General features: G+C 42.8%; 1 protein-coding gene across 9 annotated transcripts; it reads left to right on the top strand.

Annotated features, from left to right (window-relative positions):
• Positions 1-321: 321 nt before the first annotated feature.
• Positions 322-24,418, top strand: LRR (Leucine-rich repeat). Of its 9 annotated transcripts, none has more exons than XM_017157070.3 (21): positions 322-1,114; positions 10,796-10,893; positions 14,706-14,756; positions 14,819-14,947; positions 15,029-15,112; positions 16,198-16,424; positions 16,489-16,650; positions 16,708-16,805; positions 17,419-17,606; positions 17,663-17,740; positions 17,795-18,128; positions 18,186-19,173; positions 20,186-20,348; positions 20,592-20,666; positions 21,214-21,234; positions 21,583-22,174; positions 22,241-22,639; positions 22,704-22,817; positions 22,872-22,928; positions 23,093-23,505; positions 23,770-24,418. In XM_017157070.3, the coding sequence occupies exons 1-21, from the start codon at positions 1,078-1,080 to the stop codon at positions 23,860-23,862; spliced, it is 4,401 nt and encodes a 1,466-aa protein (XP_017012559.2). In that variant the 5' UTR covers positions 322-1,077; the 3' UTR covers positions 23,863-24,418. The 9 variants fall into 9 exon arrangements, 7 of the variants coding, with proteins under 7 accessions (XP_017012559.2, XP_044248883.1, XP_017012555.2 ...); XR_011417736.1 differs by lacking the exon at positions 322-1,114 and adding an exon at positions 4,302-4,422 and having other exon boundaries at positions 23,093-23,665; XR_011417737.1 differs by lacking the exon at positions 322-1,114 and adding an exon at positions 4,302-4,422 and having other exon boundaries at positions 23,093-23,604.
• The last annotated feature ends 465 nt before the right edge of the window (positions 24,419-24,883 follow it).

A 24,883-nucleotide genomic window follows, 5' to 3' on the forward strand; every position in this document is an offset into this window, starting at 1 on the left:
AAGGGTTTCATAAATATGATTCGCAATTTAAATCAAAATAAATACAGTTATTGTTTATTTAAGCGCCGTTAAGCGAGTAATTTCGTCTTTATTTAAGCAATGTCAGCATACTATTATTCGCTGTAAATCTTATTAAAGTGAAATAGAATAATTGCTCATTGAAATTTGGTTGCTCTCTTTGGTTACTTCTCTTAAATCTTTTGACCAATCTTTGACTTTGGCTAGAAAATAGCTAAGTCGGCACATACATGGCTGTTAACTGCGAATGCGGAATATTCCCACTGTTAACGCCACTTAAGCCACATTAAACCCGCCCCTTTAAAGATCTGGCCACACTGAGTCGAAACCGAAAATGAAACTGGCTGGTCGCGGATCGTGTGTTTATTAATTTTTAAGCAATATTCGCAGACTAACTTTGCCTCGCCGGAATTAGTTAGTCATAAATTAAAAGCGAGCCGGTCCGAACAGCACTTCTCTCAGAAATTGTTGTATTTGCCCACGAAAAGAAAAAAACACCCGATTTCTGGGGGAAAAGTGAAACGAAAAGCGAATATACACAAAAATGCTCGTGAATTCAGGGGAAAAGTGCTAAATTCACAAATAAAACAGCAAAAGTAAAGCCAAGGTGTCGCAGGAAAAACCAACTGCTGTCTGTGCGGCGTCTCAGTGAATTTTCCGTTTTTCGACCCCGCGACAAGGGTGGAAAAAGCGTGAAAACCCGAATCGAAAATCCTGCGTGTGTGTGCAAATAATGTGAAAAAATTGCCTGGAAAAGAAAAGAGTTTTGCCAAAAAAAGAGAATACAAAATCGGTCGAAACGAAAAAAGGCGAAATGTCCGATGGGCGATTTTTAGTGCGGGAGCAGCTCAAAAATCCAGTTTCGGGCTGTAAGGCGTGTCAGGATTGAAATCGAACCACCACCAACATAACCAGCAGCAGCAACAACAACCACAAAAACAACGAAAACAACAACAACAGCCGCTTTGAGCCAATTTCGTCGGCCCTTTTCCTGGTTATTCCTGTTTGACTTCATTTTCACTCAGCTTTCGCCGCAGAATTCGCATTTCGGAAGACAAAATGTCGACGCGCTCGCAATTAACCAAGGACCTAAACGGTGAGTAATGCTCGCTCTTTCCCCTTTCTCCCACTTTCTCTCTCTCGCCCCCTTTTCTCGCCCTGCCCCCACCCCCTCTTCCCAGCTCTTTGTTTTGAAAAACGCATGAACAAAAACAAATGCAAGATGCATCCCCTCCAAAACGTTGACGTTTTGTTTTCGCTCTTTACTTTTCTGTTTGGGCCGCCGGCTTCCGTTTTCTTTAATGCGACACCCCAAATACACAGACACACACACACCACCCCCACACAAACACTGCCACCCATCAACCCGCTGGGAAACTCCCACCCACTCACAGTTTTAGAAGCACTTCCTTTAAAAGGAGTATTTTTGACGTCTGATCTCCATATCCCCTGAGTTTCGATAAAGTTAAGCACTTCATTTAAAGCAAAACTAAGACTTTTTTACAACATAATTATAAAGCTATGAGCACTTACTCTTAAATATTTGAAAATAAAACAAGTTGTAAAAAAATTAACTTGCCACAAGCAGACTAAAAAGAAAGTAAAACGTTTTCAGATCTTAATGAGGAAAATTAAGATAAGTAGAAAGTATAGATTTTGAGTTTAAAAGTTTATTACCCAAAAGAAGTGTACAAAAAGTATCCTAATAATATTTGCAAATAGCTTGTAAATGTGGACTCGAGTAATGAAAGTTCGTCTGTAGATTCCGTGATATTTAATTGAGCTGAAAGGAAACGCAAAGTCAGAAAGTGTAAATCCCATCAGACCGCGAGCGATAAGCTAAAATAAAAATATAAGGCAGTACATATGTTCATTGTACATAAATAAGTAGATATATACAATCGGTAAACAAGAGTAAGTCAGCGAGGGTTTCCATATAAATGACATTCAAAGCCCGATATTGATATCACTGAATGGGGGAACAGTGAAAATAAACAAGCTCATTGTTCAATTGCAGCTAGTGAGCATTATTTCCCCATAAACAAGCCGCATGGTTACCAATTAAAGTTCTGGTTCCTACGGAAATCGGTTAACGCTTGGCCCGTTGGCATCTCCGCCGGGCGTGAAAACCAATCTGACAAGGGCCGAATCACTCAGCGGCGGCATGCAGACTGTAGACCGCGTAATGCCCCATGACAGGTGTCTGGTCGAATCCCAGTCATTTGTTCCGAATTCAGGGGAGGCTCGGAAACAGTTACTGCTCCACTTACTACGTTTCAAGCTCAATGTAGATATTTGAACGTTTTAAACTAAATTTCCGCAACGCAATTCAATAAAACCCTCGCTGATAAGCCTTGGATTTTATTCGCCATAAACATAAATGCCTGGGTTCACTGTATGATAATGTTGCCTTTGTTCATATACCTATTTAAGCGCCAAAGGAGACTCTTTAAGCCCATTTCGAAATGTTCGCTTCAGGGGTTTACAAGAAACCTGGCTCAAAGCGGGCATGTTTAAAACAAAAAGCTTTAAATATATCAAACAAAATATTTTATTCAAACAAATCAAAACAAGCGGAAGGTAACTATGTAGTTCTTGATAGTTGTAAAATTTCTCGTTCCGTTAAAGTAATAACTGACAGTTAATAACTGTTAAAAATTGTATATACAATTATTTTTTAAATTGGCTTTTATGGAATAAAAATGGTATAAAATAAATGATACTATTTTTAGGAAAGCTGACGCTGATTTTTTTGATTTATTTGCTTATAATTCACTGTGGCTTTCCCTAGGAATTTACCACCAACTCATCGCCAGGCTGAGTAATTTAATTTGAGTTCAGTGACAGCAGCTGCTCCACCAGTCCAGTCCAGTTTATGTTCCGTGCTCCATGCTCCGGGCTCCAAGGCATCCCGTTCGGGACTCCTGTTCCCAGGCGTGGGCGTTGACACCTTCCCTGTTTGTTTGCTTACTACCTGGCGTGTTTGTGTTGCCTGTCTGTTTGCTCTACCTGACATAGCCATCCATCTCCGCCTTGTTGTTCCGTCCCATTTCCACTGCAGAACGGAGTTTGCTTCCCGTCTGCCAATTAACGTACTCTGATTAAGTGGGCAGGGACTTGCACAATCACAGCCACCTCAATGCCCATCATTTGTAAAATATTTCAATTTCCACGGCAGCTGCAACTGCAGGGGAATCCGCCGGAATCTGGAGCACTCGCTCCAAATTGAGCATTGACAATTTTATTTATGATCTGCTCGCTGGTTGCCGCTGCTCCGGTTCCAGTTGGCTGTCCAAAATAAACTTGATTCCGCTCGGTGGCGGTGGCTGCACCCGAATCTGAATTGGGCATTATATAATGGGCGCGATCGGCAGTCTGATTTATGCAATTTGGTCCGGGTTCTGTTGTTATTATCGCCCTGCCGCTGTCTTCGCCTCGCTGGGCTTCATTTCTTGTTTATTTAATTTAATTTTTACTGTTTAGACACCTGTCGCCGGCCATGGTTCTCATAAATCAACGACCAAGTCGCTTGCCCTCTGTCCCACAGGGAGCAAAGACCAAAACGCTTCTGATACGACCGCGTTAGGCTAAAATATATAAAATCCTGCAAGAACGGTTTACAAAAAACGCAAGGCTATAAAAATTCCAATGCAGTCAAATTAAACAGCGAAATAACAATTGCTTTAATATTTAGACGAAAATATTTATTGTTTAAGTGATGTGGATATATTTCGACAAAGTGAACGCTGGTCATGAAATGAACAATTGGTATGCAATGTTGGTTCTTGTTTTTATTACTTTTTTATGCCTTATCGATTCAACTAATTGCTTTTTCTTTTTCTATAACATTTAATTTGAAATTAGAAATGGATTCAACTGTAGAGCTTCAATTGAATATTAATTTATTCTCAATAGATTTAAATGTCTTTTTACATGTTTGAACTATGATTTACGAACAGAAATAGTACAGAAAATATCACCCTGTAAATCTATTAGTACATTTTTAGGTTCTCCCACTTTTTGCTCAAGTTCCTTTACTCTCTCACTTACTGATACGTCTAAAGTTAACTGATAAGGCGATCGTGGTTATCAACGCTCAGTGCTGAAATCGCCGCGCTCGGTGCCTGGCCTGCCTTTTCAAAGTGGCAGCGTACTACCAAGGCTAATTGGCCTGGCTTGCAAATCCGTTAGAAACGCGCCTTCCGACTTCTAAGCTTATATACATAATATATCATCACATCGTTGCCCGATAAGTGTAATTACGATTGTCATTATTATTGTGAACCGTTAGTGCTCGAATGGGTGAAATGTACACGAACGAGATGATGAGTCACATTGACCAGTACCTGCGCCGCATCATCGAGCTGCAGATACGGGACGTGGTCAAGCAGAATCGCGACAAAGGTGAGCAATAGAAGATCACCTCGGGTCGGTTGGATGGGTGGTGCTATACTTCATTTGTTTACCCCACCGTATGAGTCATGCGTTGGCCCCACTCCCCAACTTCTTAATCGCAAACAGAGCTAACAGCTTGGCTACATCTAGCTTTTTTCTCGCTTTAGTGCAATTCCCTAAAAATTATTTTAAAACTTTATAACACTTAAAACTAAATAAAAAATAGAGAAGTAATTAAAGTAAAAAATATATTTAGCCCATCATAGGCCAAAGTCTGTAAAGGTTATTTCTATTTTTTATTTTTTTTATTGTTATTGCCCGACAGCACTGCTCCCCGCCGATCGATCTTTGGTTTTGATTTTCAGTCAGGTGTGATTGCTCAGACCATTTTGCACTTCATAAAGTCTGTTGGGTTCCCCCCTGGGCCCACGCCTCTGACCACACCTTACTCAACGGAAATTGACTTGTTGAAAGTTTATTGATGGTTTCTCGTCGCTGTTGTTGTTCTGCCTGTTGCGGCCAACTCTCTTTGTTTGTTTACTTATTTGTTTGGCCTGCCTTCAAAGGCTTATCTCGAGCGGTTCGACTGCATTTACTCATCCAGAATACAATTCCCCATACGCGTACATTGTAAAGCCCCCGAGGCCCCAATCGTTGTTTTGCAATCCTATATAAGTACGCACTATGTATGCAATAAGGCAAATAAACAAATGAAATGCAAAGTGTGCGTAGTCAGACTGCCTCGTGATCTACTGAAACCATAAATGGGGAAAATTTGATGACTTGAAGTTGTGGTTGCCCATTGAATTTACCAGCCCAAGCACATTCGATCATAAAAATGTTGGAATAAAAATTAATCATTAAATTATTTTTAATATTTGGTTAATGATATCTCTATGAATACAACTCTTTGCTCAGAAAACACAATCTTTGCTTCTAAACATATTTTTTCTAACTTTTGTATTTAATATTTGAATTAAATAAAAAAAACCTAATATTTAATTCTAAACATATTAATTTTTATGAGTTTATTGTAAAAAAGTTAAAAATTGATGGATAGAATGGTAATTTAAATATTTTTTAACATAAAATAAAATAATAAGATAGTAATAATTTATTTGTGAGAACAAAAAGCAATGGTTTTAGGTCACCGAAATATGTATTCTTGTATTTTATTCAATCGTATTAAACCCTTTTGTAACCCTGATGCCATCCTTCCATTAACCTGAATTTAAAATAGGGTTCATCGCAGCTGTGTTGCCTGTAGCTGCAAAATTGCAAATGCGGATTCAAATCGTTTGACCTTCGCAAAGTGGACGCAATCAAATTGATTGCCCCGCCGAGATTTGTGTGAGAAAACTCGCAGACCAATGTGAGAAATGCAAATCGGTTCGAATGTTATATAAAATCTCCAACATTTGAAACAAAAGCTGATGGACGTTGGCCCCATTTTAGGGATTTTGCAGAGCCAATGCCAAAGATGACCTCTGGATGACCCACTTATAGAGAGCATAGCCAGTGGATATCAATGAGCCGGTCGATAATTTATGCCAGCAATTAAGTGCTGGCCATTTGCCATGCAACTAAGTGGCAAATTGTCCGCAATTAGCGCGCATATTTAATCGTCGAACATACATATGCATGTACATATTTTATCCTCTCCAGCTTCTGTGTTTTATTTCCAGTGACCTATAAATGTTCTCTGCCATCATTTCACTCTCGCTTTTCGAGTTGCTCCAATTTCCTGTGATACCTGCGCTCCACATTTATCCTCGCTGCTCATTAGTGGCGCATATTTTTCACCTGATTTGGGGAAACTAGTTTGACAACATCTCCGAAAGCCATTAAAAAAATGATAATAAAAAAAGAAAGAAAGAACGAACAAACGCACGCAGAATTTACAAAAGCCGAAACACGCTCATGTGCTCCATTTTCCAATAGCCAAATGCGAATATCTCCCCTCTCTTTCGCTAGGTGCTTACCCCTCTCTTTCGCCAGCTGTATGCCCCTCTCTTTCTGCATCTCTGGTGTTTGGTGAAATTGTGTCACCCAAGAAGTGACGTTAATGACGCCGCTCGCATCCCTGACCTGGCTGAAAGGCCCCTCCCCCCCTCCTCATCCATATGTTTTGGCCAGCTGCTTTTGGCCCACTTCTTTTTCGGGCAGAGCGAGAGGAGAACGGCATGCTCGAAAGAGATAGAGAGAGCTCTCGAGTCGTAGGAGAACCTGAACCTGTCGCTTTCTATTACTCCGAACGAAAATTTCGCACAATAAATTGCGTTTTGAGGTCAAGCGAATTAAACTCGCCCCTGACCACGCCCACGATTGGTCGTCACAACTTGTTAAAAACAATTAGATCAACCATTGTGACTCACAGGCGTCGAATTGAGACTCATTTATTTGTTTACTTTATCGGACAGGAGGCCATACATTTTGATTGCAGCATTTTCTGGGGAAGTGACCTGGTTTTCGTTGGCTGGTATCTCTCGAAAGCAGAAAAGTTTTGAATTTGCATTTCTGTTATCGTCGAATAAATGCAGCCACCGTTCACCCTCCCACTTTTTATACCTTTTTGTGACTGCCTGCTCCATTGTGCAAATATAATTAACATAACGTAAAGTAATCGCAACTTTTGAGCAAAGAAAAACGAAAATAAAAATCTTCGTTTAACTTTCTTTTGTGCGGCGACAGCGACGCCAACGGCGGCAGAGGCCTTGCCATTGTTGTCTTTGATTTCTTCTTCAAAAAGAAAAAGGCATTAAAGCATTTGCCGTTAGCTGGAGGTTATTGTTGTACTCATATTTCGGGCAATTACTGCAGACCGACTTCCCAAAGTAGCAGTTCCGTAAGTTCCCAATTGACTGAAATTCATAGAACATTTTGTGCGACTAGACCTTATTAAAAGATATTTTTTGTTAAAAAATAACATTATTGAAAAAATTTCTATTTCAAATTGACTTGAAAAAGTTTTCGAGTACGAAAAGTAAAATATAAAAAATATATAAACACATATAACTATACAGAATCCTATCTTAATCTTAAATTATTAATGTTCTAAAAATCTTAATAATATTAAAATTTATAATTCATCCAAAATGTATCAAAACTTGACTTTCAAGAGAACTTTACTTTCCAGTGTTGGGACCTTTCCCACTCTCATAAATCTTCCCCGTAATCCCCCTTTCCCCGGTCAATTGCTGTCAAACTGCGAAATGGCTCTCTGTCCACTTCGGTGCTCCTATTTATTTGTTTGCCGACTAGTTTTGACAGCCTTTGTATTTGCACAGGCAACGATGACGTCCATTAGAATCTGCAGCGTATGGAAAGTGTACACTTTGCTGCAAACAATGCGAGCTACAGATTGAAAACACGAACTACAAACACGGTGTTAAACGAAAAGGCGCTGTGGACAGATGACACATGCACACCCGCACTCGCAGATACAGATACACATTGTATCTGGCAGTGGAGTATTTTGAACTCGTGTAATCTCTGGCATTGTGCTGAGCTTTGCAGCTGCAAAATGTAGAAAAAGTGGAAAAATGCGCTGAATTGGGTCACACTCGTTGGCTTTTATGCCAGCTTAGATTGTTGTCAATGCCTCCGCCTGCCGCCTGCAGGTTTTTGACTAACTTTTTGAGAATCAGTTCTTTGAACCCCGAGGCAAAAAGTACACAGGCAATCGGAAAATTGGATTTTTAACACATTCGAAATTTGGTTTATTTTGTATTTAAAGTAAATAAACCAGCTCCTTGGGTTATTTTTTTAAGTATATAAATATAAATAAGTATTGGTTTGTAAGTGCTGAAATTATTTAATGGATTCTATCATTTTGAAACGAAAAATATAAAGATCAAAAATACCTAAAGCTTAGAGGTTTTCCAACGTACTTCAATATAATGAGATGAGATTTAGCCATCTATGTATGCATGGGCCCTGAGCGAAATAACCACAAAAGCCAATTAAAAGTCAAATTCCCCTCAGTCGGAAATGGAGTCGCGACAGAAGCGGACTGACAATGTCCGGCGCAGACAGGTAATCATGGCCAAAGAAGTTGCAACCCGATGCAGCCCTCAAATGCCAGACAAAATGTTACCCAGCCAATGGCAAATATCAAGCGAATAGCCAAGCACAGGTGTATTGCTACACAGGTAAACTTCCACGCCCTCGGCAGAGTTCAATGTTTGAACTTTTCGCCATCTCTTTCGCCTCGATAACAGCTCTTCTTCTGCTGACTTCTAATAATTTGTAATTCAGACCTCATAACGCGGGGTATTTCTAAAGTGTGACTGGCTTGGTCATAGCAATCTGGAATTCAAATAAAAACTTAAACCTATTTCAATTACTCCCAGTTTTAATTGAGTCATTTCCCGAAATGTTATCATCAACAATTTATAGAAATCACAATCAATAGGGGTTTCAGTTCTTGGAATATAAATACATACATCTCAGAAAAAGAAATAAAGAAACAATACATGAAAGTAATAATCCAAGAATGTTTTTTTGGAAAAACTTAAATGAATTGGTTCTTTGTATAATAAGACTCTGACCTCATTTGTGAATTTGTGTGTGGATTGTGGGTTTATATCAGGAGGAAGAGTGGGATTGAGGGCTTATGCAGTGGACTTTGTAATCAGATAGCAAAGCAAATATAGTTGACACTTTGAGGAAGAGCATGGAAACTTCGGTAATTTCCGTTAGGGTGAATGGCTTTGTTAGGAGCTCTTCCGCTCGATATTGACACAGTGGCACCCAGAGTTCGTAGCCCACAAAAACCCATCTGCGGTGGCGTTTTCTCTGCCCAAGTTCGTTCACATTTCGACGCGCTTGAGATATATAATTAAGAGAGAATCAGTGAGCTGTTGTTGATTATGCTCGCTTGATTTTTATCACACAACTACTGGGTGTGCGTGTGTGTATCGTGCGTGCCGAAACGTCTTAACAATCTATTTTGGCCATAACGCGCAATTGGCACTCATTATCATAGTCACCCACTCCCCGAGCCCCACGGTCATAAAGACAAACTGTCACTTTATTTATTTTGGACCCGCTTGACATTTTCGTCGCTTGAGTGTGGTCAGGATCGAGAGAGCCCCGCAGCTCTGTTTATGGCCCACTTTATGTAAATCCATTGTCAAGTTAATGGGCGTATTTCCCCGTCTAGATTTTCACTCTCGGAGCAATTCGGTAATTGCTTGAGACATTCTATGTTCTGATTCATCAGCTTGTTCTTTTCGGGGGCATGACCATATTCATACCCAGTTTTTTAGATAACATTTATAATAAGTTATAGGGTTAAATTACAATTTTTACTTTTTATGAAAGTGAATACTTGTAATTACTCTATTGACCTTCAACAAAGGCGCATGATAATTATATAATAATTTAAGCAGATAAGGAACATGGACACCGAGTATACCCTCTTTCTAGGGTATAAACATGAGCTTTTTGTGAGGAACCTGGGGTGTGGTGGGCGTGGCAGTTATGCATGCTAACCTTGCCGGCATTCAGAATTTTCGACATTTCAATTCCGTTTCCCCTTTGGCACTTGCCTGTTATTTCTGGTGCTCCAGGTCCTTTCTCATTCCTTTATGGTGGCATGCCCAGACGGGGAGTCATAACTCTCGGCTTTATATCGGAGGTGCCTGGGAATCCGACATGCCTCTAGCATGACATAATAATGTCACCCCCATGGAGCCTTCACCCGGCTATCCTCCTCCATTTCCCCCATATAAACACATATCTCCCTCCAAATAATTCGTCATCGCTGGCGTGTTTGTGCAAAGAAAAGAGAGTACATTTCGTTGTTGGAGTATATGCTAAGTAGCTGTCGCTGCGAATCGGGGAATCGGGGCTTTATGCCGGTGGAGGGGCGAAGGGAAGGAAGCATCAAGGGTGTTATCGCCTGAAAATTGCCTCCTCTACGTGTGTCGTTTGACTACGTTTGAATCAATTCGTTTTACTGGCGGGCAGTGATATAATACTCGAGTTTGGCATGCACAACAAAGCCGCAAAGTTGGGTATATAATAATGTCATATAGATAATGTATGCAGCTGTGCACAGGGAGAAATATTACTCAACACTTTGCATATTAATGAAAATAAAATGTGTAAAGCACACTTATTTTAGTACTACAAACTTTATGACTAATCCAATTTTGAATTCTTTTGAAAACCTTTGTTTTTGAGTGGTTTTATGTTCCTTTATTATCGTAAGACGCAGTTTTCGAGAGCGTTTTATGCCGACCTCGAATGTGACTAATTCAACGAACGGCGAACGAAACTGCTACTGTGACTTTTAATTGCATTTCCGCTCTGTCTCCAAGCGATCTTCGTTCTCATTCCGATTCTCAAGCTCCTCCTCTCGATTATCTCTTTGCAGAAAGCGTCAAATCCATACTGGGTCGCCACACAAAGATACTGGTCAAGTATATGGTCAAATTGGAGACGAAAGGCGATAAGACGGAGAATCGTGTTCTGGTAAGTGAATCCCCCTCCCGAAGCTGTCTAATTGGCCTGGCTTTCGGCCTGCTGCCAGCTACTTCAGATCTGTCGGACTCCAGATCTGCTGACGGCCAGGAGACGCCGTCTGTCAGCGGCACAGATTCAAATTGCCCCATCTGCGGGCAGTCAGCGGTCCAATTTGTGCTTCGAAATTGCGTCCCCCAGCCTAATTGCCTCAAATTCGAAGGAGGCTACCGTTTCGCCTGAAGTGCCATTAAAGTAATGAATATCTTGGCTCGCGAATTCCGTTTATTTGTGTGTCAAGTTGGACTTTTGAGGTTTCTACTAAGAATCAACAGCTTAACATAAAATTCGGACAAAATAGAAGTAATATGAAAAATATTTGACTATTCCCCCGAAAACTATTTTTGAGCTTATCACTTTTGTTAATCATATCAAGCCAGAAAAAACGTATTTTTATTGAGAAAAACTTTCCGGAAGTTCTTACACATTTTAGCTTATCAAAATTTTTATACCCTTGCAGAGGGTATTATAATTTTGGTCAGAAGTTTGTAACGCAGTGAAGGAGACGTTTCCGACCCCATAAAGTATATATATTCTTGATCAGGATCAATAGGGGAGTCGATATAGCCATGTCCGTCTGTCCGTCTGTCCGTCTGTCCGTCTGTCCGTCTGTATGTCTGTTTCAATACCGTTTGCGAGCTCAGTTTAAAAGCTAGCGCCTTGAAACTTTCACAGTCGTCCTAAAACATGTGTACGCAGATCAAGTTTGAAAGCCGACCCGATCGGACGTCTATATCCTATAGCTCCCATAGGAACAATCGGATATAGCTTTCACAAAAATGAAGATATTTCGCTCAGTGTAAGAGCTATTGGCATGAATCTTTCCAAATCGTATTTTTTTGTGCGTACCTTGATCAGGGTAAAAGCGCGTGCCGATCGGACGTCTATATCTTATAGCTCCCATAGGAACAATAGGGTGAAATCGGTCAAAATTTGACGTTTTTCAGGATATTTCGCGCAAAATATTAGCTATTCCCATGAAACCTTCCAAATCGTATTTTTTTGTGCGTACCTTCATTAGGGTAAACGCGCGTGCCGATCGGGCGTCTATATCCTATAGCTCACATAGGAACAATAGGGTGAAAAATTTTAAAATTTTATTTTTTCAATTATAAAATATTTTGTTGTTTATTAATTCATGTTGCTAGTCTAGTCAAGTTTTAATTCGTAAAATCTGCAAGGGTATTAAAACTTCGGCTTGCCGAAGTTAGCTTCCGTCCTCGTTTTTGGTAAATTAAATATCTTAACAAGATGTGAACTTTAATAATATTAGTTTGCAACACGAATCAGTTAAATAGTTGCTAGTAAAAATTAAATTGTTTTTTTGCAAAGAAAAAGTAACTATAATCAGTTATTTTATTTTTAAAATTGTCCATATTAAATATGTTAAAAAGATGTGAACTTTAATAATATTAGCTTACAACCAGGGTCAGTTAAATAGTTGCTAGTAAAAATTACATTATTTTTTGCAAAAAAAAGTAACTTTAAACAGGTTTTTATACCCGTTACTCGTAGAGTAAAAGGGTATATTAGATTCGTGCAAAAGTATGTAACAGGTAGAAGGAAGCGTTTCCGACCCTATAAACTATATATATTCTTGATCGGGATCACTAGCCGAGTCGATCTAGCCATGTCCGTCTGTCCGTCTGTCTGTCCGTCTGTCTGTCTGTCTGTCTGTCTGTCTGTCTGTCTGTCTGTCTGTCTGTATGAACGCTGAGATCTCGGAAACTATAAAAGCTAGAAGATTGACATTTTGCATGCAGATTCTAGGAGTTCCTACGCAGCGCAAGTTTGTTTCAAAAGGGTGCCACGCCCCCTCTAACGCCCACAATCGCTTATATACGATTTTAAAAATTTCAATATTTTGGAAAAGTAAAAATGCAGTTTTATTGTGTTTATCAATACCTATCGAAATGTAGAAGAAATTTTTTTAATCGGACCATTCGTTAAAAAGTTACGAAGGATCAAAGTTTTTCTCCATCTCTTTCGCACTCCCTTTAGCTGAGTAACGGGTATCTGATAGTCGGGGCACCCGACTATAGCGTTCTCTCTTGTTTATTTTTAAAAATTGTCCATATTAAATATGTTAAAAAGATGTGAACTTTAATAATATTAGTTTACAACCCAAGTCAGTTAAATAAATAAATAAATAAATTTTTTGGAAAAAAGTAACTATAAACGGTTATTTTATCTCTAAAATTGTCAATTTTTATACCCTTGCAGAGGGTATTATAATTTTGGTCAGAAGTTTGTAACGCAGTGAAGGAGACGTTTCCGACCCCATAAAGTATATATATTCTTGATCAGGATCAATAGGGGAGTCGATATAGCCATGTCCGTCTGTCCGTCTGTCCGTCTGTCCGTCTGTATGTCTGTTTCAATACCGTTTGCGAGCTCAGTTTAAAAGCTAGCGCCTTGAAACTTTCACAGTCGTCCTAAAACATGTGTACGCAGATCAAGTTTGAAAGCCGACCCGATCGGACGTCTATATCCTATAGCTCCCATAGGAACAATCGGATATAGCTTTCACAAAAATGAAGATATTTCGCTCAGTGTAAGAGCTATTGGCATGAATCTTTCCAAATCGTATTTTTTTGTGCGTACCTTGATCAGGGTAAAAGCGCGTGCCGATCGGACGTCTATATCTTATAGCTCCCATAGGAACAATAGGGTGAAATCGGTCAAAATTTGACGTTTTTCAGGATATTTCGCGCAAAATATTAGCTATTCCCATGAAACCTTCCAAATCGTATTTTTTTGTGCGTACCTTCATTAGGGTAAACGCGCGTGCCGATCGGGCGTCTATATCCTATAGCTCACATAGGAACAATAGGGTGAAAAATTTTAAAATTTTATTTTTTCAATTATAAAATATTTTGTTGTTTATTAATTCATGTTGCTAGTCTAGTCAAGTTTTAATTCGTAAAATCTGCAAGGGTATTAAAACTTCGGCTTGCCGAAGTTAGCTTCCGTCCTCGTTAATCATAATAATATCCATAATTTATGGACTATAAATAAAAAGTATTAAAATAATCGGCTTAGTTTAAAACTTAAACTTTAAATACTTAGCTTGAAAGGTATACCTATGATCCGTACCGTATATCCGTGAGCTCTTAGTAATGCACTGTCTAACTGCACTATTAGGCTGCCAACTTAGCTAAACCTCCTGAACATTCCGATGGGGGCAACCGATTTGCACCTGCCCAGAGCCGTAATTGATATTTTATAGCATACTTAGCGGCGGCGGGGCACGACTTCTCCCCCTGCCCCTTCCCCCTCCTGGACATTCCCTGGAGGCCGGACTATGCTAATTTCATAGCTGGCCACTTGTACGGCCGCTTGGAGAGCGCACACAGCTGGAAAATTGATTTGAGCGAGCGGCTTACAAGGTGGCAGAGACAAAGTGTCCAATTACCAAAGTCGATGGGACCAACTCTTCCTCCTTTCAAGTCAACTTCAGCTGCTGTTGGCCCCTGCATTTGCGAAGTTAAACGAATTACTCGACGCACTTTGATTTGCCATTAAAAGCAGCGAACTTTTCTCAATCAATTCACGCTAGACAAAGGCCGGCCAAATTGAGTTTTGAGTCTCCGATTCTCGTGATAATGGAGTTACACTCCACTGACTGCCTGAAGAATGGTCTCCATGTGCCCCATCCCCTGAATTTTTAGCCAAGCATGTTGGCACGCATGTCTGGCCTGTGTTTTCTTTGCCAATTACAGCACTTTTCACTCATGTTTCGCACCTCCTCTCTTTTTTCGCAGGTTTTTACTCCCGTGAGGGTCTACTTGCTCAGTGCCAAAGTGCCCACCAAGGTGAGTGGGTGATCCATATTTGTGTTATTATCATAACTAATTACCCCTTTATGCTCCCCCAGATTGAATGCCATTTCCACTACCTGGACATCGTGGGGGTGGAGAGCAAGAAGTCCTCCCACTTCTCCATTGTCACCACCGATCGGCCATACTCGTTCGTCACCACCGGCGATGCGGGCAATTTCAGCTCGGTAAGGCAAAACCACTTACTGGTTATTATCTGTAATGTTCCATATGTAATTATCTCCATTTCGGCTGTGTTCATTCTGCAGAACGCTGATGTCATTCTGACCGATCTGGCCTCGGCCATCAAGCAGATATTCCCAACAGTTCCTCTGAAATACATCATCCGAAAGGTAAGGAAATGAATTTATAAATAAATAAATAAATATTACTATTGGTTACTAGCTAAAGGAAATGCAAGAGGGATGGAAATATGCGTGGTTAATCCCAATCTTCTAGCTTTTGTAGTTTTCGAGATCTTGGCGTTTATACGGACAGACGGACAGACAGACGGACATGGCACCCTTTTTTGATTTAAACCCACTACCATAAATTTTATTATTTATAAAAAATGGGTTTAAAATAAGACAAAATGGATTGCTAAATAAAATGTTTACTTTCGAAAGGGGTAAATGAAAATACGACCCATTATTTTAACCCACTGAGTGCTGTCGTTGAGTATCGACCGCTTCTCGCCCACTGACTCACGTCTGGCTTTAATTAATGTTTAATTAAATATTTAGTGAGCAATTGTGTGTATCTGCTGTGGGTACATGGGAACATGGAAACATGGGGACATTGTACACTGCACATACATATGTGGCATCTCACCCACTGTGTCAGCATGCCACCCCCCACCCTTGTCCAATTAGGCCGTAAGTGCATAAACGTCGTCATCTGCGCAAGTTGGGGTTAATAATTCAATGCATTTGTAATGCTTCTGGCCCGAGTTCGTCGTAAATTATGCTGGGTATGTTTATGCAAATCGCCGTAGAGCCGCCCACGAGGCACCCACGCCTGTAGTTCCCTAGATCCCCCAACCCATTGTTGTTGCCTTGCCACTTTTTATCTAGCAATTCGACTGGGAAGTGGCAGCCACAATTGAAGCTACATGGCTTGGATAATTGCCGCAGGGCACGCGACCCGGGCGTCATCAGGTTGACGCCTTGAAATGTAGCCATCAAAATTCGCATTTAGCAACAGTGTTAAATGCAAGATTAAGTTTAAGCAGATTGTAAGGGGGGAAAAAGGGGGCAAAGCGAAGCAGTTTGTTTTTAAGGAGTTTAGCAGGCAGTCCGAAAACTTTGCATTGTTCTTCGTCAAGTTGGTCAACTCGTAGCAACACAACAATGGCGGACTCTTGAGACCTTTGAGTGCCCTCGTAGAACTTTTTAAGCGCTTTTTTGGCATCAGGTCATTGAACTCCACCCTTTTCCAGATCGATATACAGCCGCCGGAGCGGGAGACCATATTCTCCGAGGAATTCCGACCCTCCGATCCCAGAAATGTGGGTCCTTGCGGGGGATTCAGTGCCCAGTACGCCTGCATGTGCGACTTCCATGGCGTTCCGTATCGCGAGGAGGTGGCCTGGGATGTGGACACCATCTACCTTTCCCACGACACGCGAGTGCTCAACCTGCGCGACTTTGACCACCTGGAACCAAAGTGAGTTTTGTCGTAAAAAACTATGGTTTGATTACTTTCTAATTTCCTTGACTATTTATTTCAGAGACTTGATGGCCATCGTTTCGGCGCTGGAGTACAACACGTTTTTTCGTGGCCTGAAGGCAGCCCACATGCGATTGTCGCACGAGACTTTGGAACGCATCCTGCACGTCCTCAAGCGTTCGATGTGGCTGGAGGAGCTGCATCTGGAGGCACTGGGCTTAAGGTAGTCATTATTCTCAGGCTGTGTGTTCTTTTTAATTAATCCCATTCCCTCTTGCAGATGGGATTTCCTCAACAAGTTATCGATATCTGTGATAACGAATAGCAATCCCGCCATTCGCACCATCGATCTAAGCCACAATATAATTGAGGATAAAGGTGCGTATCCCGTTCCCCGGATGCCAATCAACTGCCCCAATCCCTGCTGACAACGCTGCCCCAAAATGCCATCGAGTTGTAATCGAGACCCGCCTCGTGTAATCCAATTAATCCAATTCTTGTCTACCTCTCTGCTATCGTTTCTCTTCCCCATCGTTTCAATGTTTTGTCGTTTGTCGGTTGGCCATTTTGATTTGCGATTTGTGTAGGAGCAAGTTCATTGTGCGCCCTATTTGGAAAGATTGTACAAGGTTTGCAGCCACCAATAGACACCATAGCACCACAGCCATCTAAACGAAACATAGACATTGCATTGTTGTTGTGTTACTGCTATTGTTATTTTGTTTTCTAAGTTTGCAATTTAATCTGCCGACTTGTGTGGCCATGGTTTGCATGATTGCCACACAGGTCTGAACTAATTCGATAAGGTTTTCTTCATTCTCGTCTTCAAGCATTCTGCTCTATGTAAACAAAATTAAACTATTAGAAAATCAAATCTTTTTTCAAATTGGCTACAAAGATCATGCTTTTCATTCATCCTACAGTCGTTGTATTTGGGTTGCTTCACAGTTAACTAGTTGACTAATAATATATCGTATGTTTCGTGGACCAGGTGCCATTCATCTAGCCGGGCCCATAGCCAAGGTGTCCAAGGGCCTGTGCAAACTGGCCTTGGCCCACTGCGGACTGACTTCAAAGGGAGTCAACCAGATGTCGCACTCGTTGACGCTCAATCAAAGTATTTCCAACTCGCTCACGTATCTAGACCTAAGTGGTAATAGTCTCAAAGATGATATAACCGTAAGTGTATTTCAATAGATTCAAATGTTTTTTATAATATATTTCATTTTCTGTAGAATCTGCACAATTTTCTGGCTCAACCCAATGTGCTGGAGCACTTGGATCTGGCTTCGACTGACATCACGCTGGAAAATGTAAGATACTCTACGTTTTCAAAGGAAACAATGCCTCACCTTTGGTTTTTCCAGCTATTTGGAGCTCTGCTGCGCGGCTGTGCCACGCATTTGGCCCACCTAAACGTCTCGCACAACTCGTTCAGCACCAAGAAGGGCAAGGAGATCCCGCCCTCGTTCAAGCAGTTCTTCACCAGCACCTTCAGCTTGAAGCACCTCAACATCGCCGGCTGTAAGCTGCCCATGGAGGCCCTAAAGAACCTGCTGCTTGGCCTGGCCTGCAACGAGTCCACAGCGGGGCTTTACCTGGATCTCAGCAGCAACACGCTGGGCGCCCAAGGTGCCCATGTGCTGGAGTCCTGCATCCATGGAGTGCGAGTGCTGCAGAGCCTGGACATCAGTGATAATAGTTAGTGGAGCTATGAATGTTTGGTACCAATTACTAATTACTGAACTAACTTCCCAGATCTTGATGCTGAGCTGGCGCCCGTTCTGACGGCCATTTCGAAGAACCCCTCGATCCGGACGCTGCATCTGACCCGCAGCCTCACGGGCATGAAGCCAAAGCACATTCCGCCCGTCATGGACGCCCTGGTTAACCTCATCCAGAAGGACGACTTCCCGCTGGTCGAGCTGGTGCTGTCGGAGAACAAACTGAAGCACGACCTGCACGACTTCATCAACGCCCTAGGCAGCAACCAAAGCCTCCAGAAGCTGGACATCAGTGGCAACTTCATGGGCGACGTGGGCGCCCGTCTCCTGGCCAAAGCTCTGCAGATCAACAACCGGCTGCGCACCATTTACATGGACAAGAACGGGGTGACGCTGCAGGGCTATGCGGACATAGTCTACGCGCTGGAGCACAACCACAGCATGCGCACGATTCCCTTTCCCGTCTTCGACATTGCTCCGCATTTGAAGAGCCATCCGGACAAGACGGACGCGGTGATGCGGAAGATGCAGGAGCTCCTGCAGCGAAACTGCAACGGCCTGAAGCGGGCCACCGGCCAGGGATTCCGGCTGCAGCACGGCTTCCTGCTCTCCTCCACGCATCAGCTGGTGGACAAGTTGGTGGCCGAGACGCAGGACACCATTTCGCTGGCCAAGGGAGGCAGTGACTCCGCCTCGGCGGTGCAGCGACTGATCACCGACGCCGAGAACTGCAAGCAGCTGATGCCCAAGCTGCAGGAGGCCGTTCGCAACGACAGCCATCCGATCGAGATGAAGCTGACCCGAGTGGCCAGCGAACTGAGCTACACGATCAAGAGCTATCTGGAGGAGACGCTGGAGACCATGATGCGCACAGGGATCGAGCAGTGTCCCAAGACGCTGGGCAACCAGATCGTGGTGCAGGATCTCCGCAAGGGACTTGCCGAGCGGCTGGTGGTGCCCGAAGAATTTTTGCAGATCTGTCTGCTCAACAACGCCGGCAGCGAGATCATGAACAAAGTTGGGTGAGTTTTAACCGAGTTAATGCGCACATTTAAGAGAATACATAGATGAAAGAGCAAAAATATGGTGATTTAGAGAAAGGTAAAGGTAGAATTAAAATGAGCGTTATAGGTATACAAAGCTATCTATCAGTAAAAGGTAAAAAAAAATGAGAGGGGAGAAAGAAGAGAAAGTCACATTGAGAACCATTCCATGAGAACGTTAATAAAATGCAAAAAAAGTTTGTATGTATACCAAGCGTTGATAATGAAAACAAAGATTATGCATATTTATACTTATTAACTGAATTACGATAAAGAAGGTCTAGAGTTTAATGCCTAGAGATAAAGAAACGGATAGTAATTTTGGGTTACCGAATCGATGGAATGTTGTTAGAGTAAAACAAGTTAGATATGAGTAACATTCTAAGTAATTCTCAACACATTTCCATGTTAATTTTGCCAATTCTCAATGGAATTCGCAAACAAACAAACACTTGTTTACTGGGTTCTTCGATTTCGCACTCTCGACTTCCGAAGCGAGCTTTATACGCTCTCATTTCGCTCCCACGAACGTTAGGAGAGGTCTGTTTATTTAGGTATTCCCATATACACATGGGTGAGAGAGCCAGCGCTTAGATAAGATTAAAAACAACAGACCGAAAACCAGAAACAGCTGAATGCATTTCCACTGTGGCCGGGATTTCGGAGCCAAGCACTTCTCTTACGGGTTACGCCAAAAATAGGTCTATCTGTGCTTATTGGCCGGGGCCAGCTCACATCCCTCAGTTCGCTTCCAGCTGTTGGGAAAAAGCCTCTCGAAGAAATGGGTCTAATGCGCACTTTTTGCTGCTGCTTCGGTGGGCAAAACGCCAAGGCAGCTAGTTCGAGTCCAGCTTATAGAGAGTGTCCCGACGAGGAGCCGCTGGAGGAGTTGGTCATAGAACCGAAAACAGAGGGTCTTTCCAATGAAAAGTAGATTTTTCAGGTTTTCGGTTATTAGTTACTAATTATCTACCGTTTTTCTTCCCCTCAGTGAAATTGAACAGTCCCTGGCCGCCGCCATCTCCGATCGGGCCACAGATGAGGTGCTGGAGGCCCTGACCCGCTACCGTCGTGGCATGGGCATCGCGGAGTCGCCATCGGTGCTGCTGGACGAGCCGCAGACGCCGGACATCGTGCGCAGTCGCTCCAGTCATGTAAGTGGTGCTTCGATCGACCTATCGAGTGGGTGGCTCTTATCAGGCCCAGCTAAGCCCCCCAAACTGCGTTCACTTTCGCTTCGACCCAAAAAAGTGAGGCAGTTGTTATTTCGATCGGTGGTGGCGCTGTTCTGCTTATCAGCGCATTCGATTACAATTTTTGTCACCCAATTTGGGGGTTGCCGAATCGAAGAACTATTTAGAGTGGACCTGGACACTAACGACGTTCTTCTGTTTCAGGATGCGGATGGTCTGATCATTCGACCGGGTGGACGAGGCTCGATACTGCCCAAACTGGGCTTGGAATCGCCCACTGTAAGTGTTGAAAATCTCTCGCTACCCAAGTGGATGCAATAGACTCCTCCGAAATCAACCAAATAAATCGATTTAGTCCATAACCACATCATATATAAAAGAGTATATGCGAACAGTAGAGTGCCAAGTGTCGAACAGATATATCATTCATATATACCACACACAAACATATATGCTTAGTACATTCATGTGTAAGACTCAACACTCAAACTAGCTGGATGTAGTTGACACATGCAAATTAAAAGAAACCCCACATGCATCACATTATACTCCCCAACACACAAACATCGAATCTCATTAATAAATTACTTAAATGTGTACACCAAATGCTCATGCTCATTATTTTTCTCGTGTCTTCCTGCCCCGATCTGATCATCATCATCATTATCACCATCAACCAAAACCGAAAACGAAAACCAAACCAAAACCAATTGTACAAAATCGCAAATACTCGTACTCGTACTCGTTCTCTATACATACTATAATTAAACCTTGTCTCCAACTCATTTACATAATTGCATTTCAAAATCCAAACAAACACAAAAAGAAATTGGAATATCTCAACCTTGTAAGTAGTTTTTGTCTTGTTCTTAATTCTATCTATCAGTCTATTACTTCTTCTCTGAGGCATTGGTCTTAAAATTGGCATAGAGATTGCTTTCTTTGCTAATTTTGATCGTTGTTTTGGGGAAGTCAATTTGGAAATCCTCTCCTTACTCTTATCCCTCTGTAGACTGCCTGTTTCTGTAGACTATCTATATCTGTGACCGTTTTGATTTGTAGTCCTTGTTGTATCCCCCCAAAAAAAAATCAAAAACAATCTTCATTATTTCACACACACGATGAAGCCTCATCAGCATCACATACTGCATCCATACCAAGCCCATCCTAATCGAGTACTTACCCATCCCGACAGGCCACTCCGCATCTGCCCACCAAGCGGCGCAGCCTGGCCAAGAAGGTGCGTCCCCAGTCCGTGGTGGAGAATCTCAGCCTGGGCCACTTCCCCGACCTTTTGGAGTCGCCCTCCTCGCACCGCTCCAGCTCCCAGTTGTCCGCCCGGGCAGCTGCAGGTGCCGTCGCCTTGGCGGGAGCCTCCAACATGACCGACAGCATCGCGGTTATGGACGACGGGGGAGTGGACGAGTGCTGCGACTCGATCACCGAGCTGCCCAGCGCCTCGTTCCAGCTGCAGCACCTGGTCAAGGGTCGGCCCAAGCGGGCCAAGACGCGTGCTCCCACCCGGCCGTTGGTCAGTGCCGAGTGCGCCGGGGGCAGCAGGGAGATCGGAGAGGGTCTGGAGCACTTTTTCCGGCCCGGATCGGTGACGCCCACCACTCTGACTCCCTTGGTTTCGCCCACGTCGGAGGAATGCAGCTCGCTGTCCTTTGTGGACAGTCCCACGATGAGCCGCGATGGCAATGGACACATGACCTCCGAGGAGACCACGCCCATTCTCGAGGAGCGCCGACCAATCAAATTGGAGCGCCAGTCGCCACTGCTCAAGAGTAAGTAGAGAATATCGTTTCACCTCGATCACTTCTAAATGCTTCTTTCAATTTTACCAATCCCAGGTGCCTCATGGGCCACCCGTTCCCGCTCCACGGACAATCTGGAGAAGTATTCACCGCTGGTGGGACGCAAATCTCCTCTGGTCAAGATGCGAACAGAAGGCGGTACAGGAAACGCCGGTGGCGCTGAGGAGACAGCCCTACCCAGCTCAAATCTTTTAAAGGCCACCGGCCGGGAGGATAAAACACGTTCCCCCAGCAGCGATTCGATCAAGAGCCATGCCACCGGCGAGGGTAGCGTGATTGTGAAGACGGGCAATGGCATCCTGCGGACGCCCATAGTGCTGCAGAAGCCCCGACCATGGTCGGTGGTGGGCAGCGAGCCGAAGGCAAGCGGAGAGCTAATCACCGGAAACGGTAGTGCCGACTCCAGCAAGACAACGCCGGACAGACTGGAAGAAGGTATGTGGAGAAAGTAGAAAGTAATTGAATAGGTCAAGAAAAATAATTTATCCGTTCTCTTTAGATGACGTCGAGATTGTGACCTTTGGAACAAACTGCGGTGGCTCCATTGTGGGCATCACGCCGGGAATAGCCTTATCATCCGGTGGCGGTGGCAGCATAGTGGGCATTACTCCAGGTAAGCCACATCGAATGATGCAATGAATTGGTTATCCTAATACATTATTTTCAGGAGCCGCCCTAGAAAAGAAGTCTGTGCGAGAACTAGCAGCGGGTCTCAATAGAATGGGTAAGCTATCTACCAGTCATGAGCACGATTAGTTGCTTGAAAATGCCTGCTGAGCACTTAGATCCCTGATAGAAGTAGTTATGCAACCTCATTTGATTTCCTTTGTTTTGTATCTTATTTATTTTCATATTTTGATTGATTTGTTGTACTCGTTACTTGTAAAGAAATCCCCCTCAAGCCGCCGGTTATGCCCAGAACCCTGCTGAGCGCAGCCGGTGCCCGAACGAGCACTTCCTCCACGGGCTCCACCTCCAATGGTGGCTCAGTCACCTCATCCACCACCTCCACGAGCACATCGACGACAGTATTAAACCAGAGCCAGACGCGTTCGAAGATCGTGAGCTCGACGAGCAGCACTGGCAGCAGTGAGACGATCACAGAGCACAGCAGCAGCAGCAGCACCAGCACCACCTCCTCCAGCAGCCACGAGAAGCAGCATGCCAGGGCCTGTGCGAATCTGATCAGCAACGAGATCCTGAGCATGCGCAACGGGCAATTGGCGGCCAAGTCCGGAAGCTGCGCGGAAAGCGGCGGCGTGAAGCGGATCGCCGGCAAGGAGATCTCAACGCTATTCGAGGTTTGATCTCCGAAGCTGGAGCTGCATTGGGATAGCTTGCATTGATCACCGCTCAAAATTTGGTGGCCACGTTGCTTCGTTGATTTCGGTGCTCATCCTGTGCGTCTAACATCCGCATTTGTTACTTAGTGTGTAGTAGTTAAGTTGTGTCCACTAGCCAGTAAGCCGCATGTTGCCTGTACTCCATCTACTTTGTGTTTGCCTGTTGAGATGGCACATAAACGAACCGCCTAATAATAGAAACACTTTCCCGCTTTCCCACAGGAGACATTAGTTGAAGAACTGCAGCAGAGCATGGCGACCAGACGCGCGTTTAGAGACTCGCCCTACACCAAGGAGGATGTCGTTGATTTATAAGTGTTCTAGTTATATGCTCAACATTCCCTCAACACTCGGCCCCTAGTCCTCCACCCAACCTGCCACAGTTTCGCGTGATCGATCGTAGGGGTGATGATAAGATTAAGTGATGATGATGAGATGATGGAGACAGATGGATAGAAGGAAACGAGGTTGCAACTTATTCGTACTGAACCATTAATTTATGTGCAATGGCGCGTGTGTTGTTTTTATTTGGCAATTTAGAATGAACGTGATTTATTTATTGATATATATACCCTGATACTTTTATCCAAATTAACCTTTGCATATTTTTAAAGATGTTTTGTGTACTATATTTTATATTTTTATGTATTTTAAATGAGTTAAGTGCCAATTATATACAGAATTAATCTAAATCTACTTGTAGCTCGTGCTATACAGCAATTTCAATGAAACTAACGAAGAATACGCAATGAATATGATACACTATACATATTATGTAATTCGATTGCGTGCATAAGAACTATTTTAATGGCCTAAACCTAAAAAATCTAAATGAAATATAATATTTTTTATAACTGCTTCCAAATACAAATTTTATCGTTTATTATTTTCCCATTTTTATTTACCCAACTATACACTTACACTTATAGTATTCAAGCGACAATCCGTTTTCAACTTTTAAAGCGCATTATGCCGCCAGAAACGAATGCATTTATTTAAAAACAAAACGGAGACCGACGAGATCTTATTCATTATTTTCTAAAAAGTTAACAATTTACGCTAAGAATCTAGGCGAGAACGAAACCGATAAAGAATTACTAAAGCATTTAAACGACAGAAAACCGAGTACTACAGAAAACTAATTACTCTAATCGCGAATCGATCAATTTAAATTTTGATGATCTAATAGTTTGCACCAACGACACAGGAAATTTTAGGAGAAGCGTTTAAACAATTCCACCACCGACCACACACTTCGAGTTTTGAGTGTTACCCAACTCCCATTCAACTTCAAAAACCGAAAACGAATAACGAAAAAACTTAACGTGTTCATTAA

Source organism: Drosophila takahashii, chromosome 2R, assembly GCF_030179915.1.
Source record: "Drosophila takahashii strain IR98-3 E-12201 chromosome 2R, DtakHiC1v2, whole genome shotgun sequence".
NCBI lineage: Eukaryota > Metazoa > Arthropoda > Insecta > Diptera > Drosophilidae > Drosophila > Drosophila takahashii.

Excerpts from the sequence above, each read along its gene's own strand:
- LRR (XM_017157066.3), top strand. The coding sequence starts at position 4,317 with ATGGGTGAAATGTACACGAACGAGATGATGAGTCACATTGACCAGTAC. Across the intron at positions 10,894-14,705 it reads AGACGGAGAATCGTGTTCTG|GTTTTTACTCCCGTGAGGGT; the intron begins GTAAGTGAATCC and ends CTTTTTTCGCAG. Across the intron at positions 23,506-23,769 it reads AGATCTCAACGCTATTCGAG|GAGACATTAGTTGAAGAACT; the intron begins GTTTGATCTCCG and ends GCTTTCCCACAG.